This window comes from Leopardus geoffroyi, chromosome E2 (genome assembly GCF_018350155.1).
Source record: "Leopardus geoffroyi isolate Oge1 chromosome E2, O.geoffroyi_Oge1_pat1.0, whole genome shotgun sequence".
In the NCBI taxonomy this organism is placed as follows: domain Eukaryota; kingdom Metazoa; phylum Chordata; class Mammalia; order Carnivora; family Felidae; genus Leopardus; species Leopardus geoffroyi.
Window position 1 is genome coordinate 14,239,465 of NC_059335.1, and position 6,417 is coordinate 14,245,881.

The following is a 6,417-nucleotide window of genomic DNA, read 5'->3' on the forward strand; positions in this document are numbered from 1 at the left end:
AGGGGCACAGTCAGGTTTATGTTTTATAAAGCTGCCCTTGACTGCTGTGTAAATGTGGATCGGAGGTGTGCAAGAGTGGAGGCTAGAGCCCCAGGGCACCAAGACAGAGGGGGCAAGAGAGTGGAGGTGAGTGGAGTTGGACAGTCCATGATGGAGGGGAGAGAGGCATCCAGGCTTCATGGGACTGGAACCTAGAGATGGAGTTACAGTGAGGCCACTCTGAGATGGGGCCTCTGGAAGAGGGGCAGGATTGGGGGGGGGGGGAGAATGACCCCTTCCTAATCATGTCCCTCTTTGGAATCTACTGTCCCCTGCCCATGTTGCCCAGAGACACCTTTTGCAGGTTTGAGTGAGCCACTCCTCTGTCCCCACTTCACAGCCTCCCCCACCTACCCACCCAACACCTTCCCCTCCAAAAAAAAAAAAAAAAAAAATTCCATTACAATCATATGTTGCTTCTGCAAGCAGCAGGATGACTGGTTGACAAATTCCAACCCGCGAGAACTGGTCTGAGGAGGCTTAAACCTCCCTTCCCAGGGGTAGCCTGGAAAAAACTCCCTCTCCCTCCTCTTGGTGAAACTTTTAGGGGTAGGGCAATACTAGTTCAGGCTTTCAGGGCACTAGCTCAGGTTTTTTGTTTTTGTTTTTGTTTTTTTTTCTGCCCTCTTTCTCCTTCTGTCACATTGGGCATATTTAAAGAACTTTCACTGGATGCCTGCTTTGTGTCCCTGTGCTGGGTGATGCTTCGGACCAAGCTCTGGGTGACAGAGATAACCTCAGTACCTGCCCTCAGGGCCAAGAATGGGAGACATGGGCAGAGGGGTCAGGGTCAGGATGGGGGGAAGCCCAGGACACCATAGGAGCCCAGAATGGGTCCTAACCCACTCAAGCATCAAGGGAGGGCTTCTGAGAGAAGGAAATCTTTGAGGTGAGACCTGGTGAGAAACAGTCTGGGAACGGAAGGTGTACTTTCAGGATGGGGAAACAAGTTTAAAGATCCAGAGGCCCTTTATTGTCATTTTTGAGTACTTGCTATGTACCTAAAGCATTGGGGTTAAGGCAGGGAAGAAAACAGACAAAATCTGTGTTTATGGTGGTGGCGGGCACTCAAAGTCATTTTAGAAAAACTGAGAGTCAATCTGTGGTCGGATCACAGGGAGCAAGGAGTGTGTTTCAGGGACCAGACCGTGAAGGGCTTTGTGGCAAAAGGGAGGAGTTTGGATTTTGTCCCCAGGGGAGTAGCGAGCAAGTAACGAGTTCCCAGCAGTGCCATCCTGAGAGGGGAAGGATGGGGCGTCGGGAGTTGCAGGAGAGACCAGCACAGGACATGCTGAGAAGTCCTGAAGATTAAGAAAGGGGCCTCGGGGTAAAGTACTGGGGGGCGGGAGCACAGGAACTGGGCTGCGATCGCCCAGGCAACGTAGGCCGCGCCAATCTATTGGCTGGTCTTCAGCTACGTCATCCTCCGCCCCGCAGCGTCCGCCCTCGGAACCCCGGGGGCGCGGCCTCCGCGAGTGGCTCAGCCCCGCCCTCCTGGAAAACAGGGTGGGGAGGGGCGTGCCGACCAACCTCGCTCCCCGACAGGGTCCTCACCTGGTATAAAGGCATCGCAGAGATCAATGTTGACGACTTTGGAGGGAGGACAGTAGCTGAATTGAAGGAAACAGTTCTGACGTCTCCGCCACCCTCCACCCTAGAGACGTGGCCCCTCCCCCGGGCGAGTCGGAATCCTTTAAAAGGTCCGGGGTGTGAGGAAAGGGAGGGCCGGCCGGGTGTCTCCTGGCGACGGACCGGTGGCTCCACCCAGCCAATCCGCGCCCCGCAGCGGGCAGGGCTCCAGCCAATCGTGGCTCGCGGTTCGGCTCCTGGGCGGAGCGGGGTGGGCCGGAGGCCAAACCAAGAGGCCCTGGGGAGGTGAGCGAGGCTCGTACCCAGCACTGTTGGGTTGTAAAAGCTACGGACGTTCCGCGACTTGGTCATTGCGAACCTGGCAGCTGAGGTGAGAGAGTCCACCTGGCTTGAGATTTGCCTTAGTTTAGGGAAGGTGGAGGCGCGCCCCCCGAGAGTCGTGGAGGCGGGGTCTGGGCGTGAGTCGGGGGCGCAGATAAGGGTGACTGATAGGGTTGGTGGGGCTTCGAGACTGAAATCGAGATCCCGGACTGAAGGCGAAGTTGTTGGGGCAAGATCTTCAAGTGGAGGGAGTTTGAAGCTGGGACATGGGGTGTTTGGAGAAGCGAGAGAACCGAGGAAGGAACTTTTGGGGCAGGAAATCTGGAGATTCGGACAATTCGAGTCTCCCGGACGGGTTGAATTCGGGGCTCTAGTGTTCTGGAAAAGGGGTGAGGGGTTGGGGCTGGGATCCTGAGCATTTGGAAAAACGGAGATAACTACGGGCAAGGAATCTTGGTAAGGGAGACGCAGTGGCGGTGAGGAGGTGCTGGTGAGAGTCCCATATTCAGGTCTTGGAGTCAGAGGGAGAGTTTGGAGGTGAAGTCGAAAGGCATTTGAAAGACGGGAGAAAAGGGGAAAGTTGACGGGTGAAGGTATCAGAATTAGTCTTCCAAACGGAATAAATCAGAGAGCATTTGTAGTTTTTGAGCGATGTGTTGGAGCCTGGGTTTCTGGACCCGAGAGCAGTTTGGGGAAAGAGTCTAGGACCTCCTTGGGGTGCGAAACCCGAGAGAAAGCAGTTTTAGGGCCGGAGTCTGGGGTGGGGGAGGGGCGTTCCGGGCTTGGAGCTCAGACCCGCAGCCCTAGAGGCAGCAGAGGGCGGGGCTCGGCAGGCGCCGGGCAGCTGGACGTCCGGGTTCCCTTCCCCCACCCGCCCCGGGCACTTGTGCGCATGCCTTAGGGGAGGGCGGGGGAGGTTCGTCCCAAAGGCGTGCGGCACCCTCTGGGTATTGTAGTGCAAGCTCAACGTTACCGCACGTGCCAGGCGGCTATTGGCCCACATTACCCAGAAGCCCCTGGGCCAAATTGTTGCCTGCCTGGACGTTGAATAGAGATCCAGGGAGGAGGCGGAGTCGGGCGTTGAGTCAAGTTTTAGCAAGTTTCTTGTGGGGCGCGCTTTGGGGGAAGTCGAAGGCGCGGGCTAAGAATGAGGGAGGCTCCTTCCCTGCTCTTGGGAGAGCTCCCAGTCGGTTAGGAAGAGGGCATGGTCAGAAATATACTCCCTGTAAAAGAAGAGTTTCGACAAATAGGTGTCCTAACAGGGCTTCGGTGGCTCTAATACAACAGGCAACAATAGATAAATATTGAATGAATAAATATTGAATGAATAAATGGCAATTAAATTCTTCTTCGTTAAGCGTTAACTGTAGATGGGTACCGTGTATATTACACATCGGATCTCCTTGAGAATACGGTGAGAATTTTTACATTCCTCTTTTTACAGATGGGGAAACAGACCCAAAGAGGTAATGTCACATAACTTACAAAGATCAAACAGCTGAGCAGTGTCAAAGGCAAAATTCAAATCCAGCTTTCCCTGCCTCCAGTCCAGGTCTCCGTACTCCACAGCTGTCATACGTGACACTGTTGAAGAAACGAGTATTGTAGAAAGAACAGTGTTAAGACTCAGGAACTTGATTCTCATCTTACAGCTGAGGTAATTGAGTCTCAAGGAGGCAAATTCACCATTCAAGGCCACACAGGCAAGTAGGGGGATGCAAACCCACCTATGTTTCAATCCAGATCTTGTTTTCTTAGTCATTTACATTTAGTCTCCTCCTCGGCCCTGTGGAATTCATATCATATCCATTTTATAGATGAGGAAACAGGTTTAGATCATAAAAATGAACAACAACCGGGAGGTGCCTGGATGGCTCAGTCGGTTAAGTGTCTGATTCTAGATCTCCACTCAGGTCTTGATCTCAGGGTCCTGAGTTCAAGTCCCGCATTGGACTCCACACTGGGCATGGAGCCTACTTAAAAACCAAACAACCATACAGGAAATTCGGGATCTGAATTATCCCTGCGGTGTCTGACTTGCCCCTCTTCTCTCTACAGGGCATCATGGTAGGAGGCTTGAAGAGAAAACACTCAGATTTGGAGGAGGAAGAGGAGGATGAGAAGTGGGACTGGGGTCCAGCAGGCCTGCGGAGCTACCAGCAAGCCCTGCTTCAAATCTCCTTAGACAAAGTCCAGCGGAGTCTGGGCCCCCGAGCACCCAGCCTACGCAGGCATGTCCTCATCCACAATACCCTCCAGCAGCTCCAGGCCGCCCTTTGCCTGGCTCCAGCACCTGCCCTACCCCCTGAGCCCCTCTTCCCGGGCGAGGAGGACTTCTCCCTGTCCGCCACCATCGGCTCTATTCTCAGGGAACTGGAGACCTCCATGGACGACACGGAGTCCCCTCAGAATCCAGTAGCTCCCCCGGGCCCCCAGAACGAAGTGCTGCCCCAGCCTGATCCAGTCTTCTTGGAAGCTCTGAGCTCCCGGTATCTGGGGGACTCTGGTCTGGATGACTTCTTTCTGGACATTGACACATCTGCAGTGGAGAAGGAGCCTGCACTGGCCCCACCGGAGCCTCCTCACAACCTCTTCTGTGCCCCAGGGTCCTGGGAGTGTAATGAACTTGATCACATCATGGAAATCATTCTGGGATCCTAAAACTTCCAGGGGCTGTTTCTCATCTCTGCCTCAGTAGGCAGGATCCCTGGATGCAACTGTGTGTGTGTGTGTGTGTGTGTGTGTGTGTGTTGCGGGGGCTCTAAGCAGTGACTGTGGCCTCCTTTCCTCCCATTTCAGGGTTCCACAAACCGTCTTGCATGTGTGTGTGTGTCTGGTTGCCACAGCCTTCTGTGAAGGTGGGTCTTCCTGAATTAATTTATCTGTTCCAAATGCCTTAACGTGACTCTGTTTCTGGGAGTCTGATTTCCTACTTCCCACATTTCTTCTGCCTTTTCCTCCAGTTCCTACTCCCCTGGTGACCACTGGGGCCTCAGGGAAGATAAAGCTGGGCCTGTATGTTGATGACTGGGATGTGCTGCCTGGTTGCTATGGGAACTCAGACTTTGTCACTTGCACCTGGAGGGAGCAGGAGGGGCGGACCTCCTCCCTCAAGGCTGATCCCCACCTCGTTGGCAAGACCCCAGTCCCAGCAGTCTCCTGATGCATAACCAGGCCGGACCACGTGCAATAGGGTGGAAACCAAACCACTCCATGCCACATTATTTAAAAGAAAGGCGGGTTTTGTGGTGGGTTTTGTTTTGTTTTGTTTTGTTTTGTTTTGTTTTGTTTTGTTTTTGATTGTTTGTAATGACTTTTTTTTTTTTTTTTTTTTAATAAAAGTATTTTGGAAAGGGTGATGTTGCCTGAAGTTTCTAAACTTCAGCAGGTCGATGAGAGGGACCTGGTAAGTTCCCTGGACACCTGCACCACCTCCGCACCCCCCCGCCAAAGTTGGGGCAGGCATATTATTAAACATAATATTTATAGAGTACTTGTTAAGAGTACTGTTGTATCCACTTTGTTTGGATTAGGTCATTTAATCTTCATGATAATACAGAATTCTGTTAACAGGTTTTACATAGGAGGAACCTCAAGTTCAGAGAGGCCAAATCACTTGCCCTAGGTCACACAGCAAGGAAAGCAAGGACCAGGGAGCTAGGACTCAAACTCAGTTTGCCTCCAGGGATTGGTTTTCAACTATTGTGTTTGTTGCTCCTTGGTAGACTTAGACTCCCCAGCCACGTGGGTGCACAAAGGAAGGAGAAACTAAGTCCCATGAATTACCAAACTGTCAACGGATAGGTGACTCTAGCATCTAAAAGTCATTTTTTTCATTGCATGCAATGTGTTGCTGGGACCCAGAGGGGAAAGAAAATGCCTAAAGATAGTCTGCATTAAGAGTAGATCTTTCTAGGGGTGCCTGGGTGGCTCAGTGGGTTAAGTGTCTGACTCTTGGTCTCAGCTCAGGTCATGATCTCACACAGTTGTGAGTTTGAGCTGTGGGTCAGTTGGTCCCTGCACTGACAGACGGGAGCCTGCTTGGAGTTCTCTCTCCCTCTCTGCCCCTACCCCACTGGTGTTCTCTCTCAAACGGGGGGGGGGGGGGAGCTCTCTCTAGAAAACTTGGCTAGGAAGTAGAGACCAGGTTGAAGTTAAAGTGCGAAAGATTTGGGGCTTTTGGGTGACTCTGGGTTAGGTGTCCACCTTTGGCTCAGGTCATGATCCCATGGTTCATGGGTTTGAGCCCTGCTTCGGGCTCTGTGCTGACAGCTCAGCCTGGAGCCTGCTTTGGCTTGTGTGTCTCCCCTCTCTGCTTCTCTCTCTCTCTCAAAAATAAACATTTAAAGTGCTAAGGATTTATTTGGGAGGTACAAGCCCAGGCCTGTGAGAGGAGAAAAGAGAGGGGGGCCAGGAAGATGCAATGCTTAGCACTGGCTAAGCCTCTTGCAAAGACCTTTGAAGACA

General features: G+C 52.5%; 1 protein-coding gene across 6 annotated transcripts; it reads left to right on the forward strand.

Annotated features, from left to right (window-relative positions):
* Positions 1–1,762: 1,762 nt before the first annotated feature.
* On the forward strand, positions 1,763–5,276 carry SERTAD3 (SERTA domain containing 3). 6 transcript variants are annotated; one of them, XR_006702572.1, is made up of 3 exons: positions 1,868–1,999; positions 4,009–4,808; positions 4,914–5,276. XR_006702572.1 is itself a non-coding variant. In XM_045442315.1 (3 exons), the coding sequence occupies exon 3, from the start codon at positions 4,015–4,017 to the stop codon at positions 4,609–4,611; it is 597 nt and encodes a 198-aa protein (XP_045298271.1). In that variant the 5' UTR covers positions 1,878–1,999; positions 3,395–3,653; positions 4,009–4,014; the 3' UTR covers positions 4,612–5,276. The 6 variants fall into 6 exon arrangements, 5 of the variants coding, with proteins under 5 accessions (XP_045298270.1, XP_045298271.1, XP_045298272.1 ...); XM_045442315.1 differs by adding an exon at positions 3,395–3,653 and having other exon boundaries at positions 1,878–1,999; positions 4,009–5,276; XM_045442316.1 differs by adding an exon at positions 3,395–3,607 and having other exon boundaries at positions 1,878–1,999; positions 4,009–5,276.
* The last annotated feature ends 1,141 nt before the right edge of the window (positions 5,277–6,417 follow it).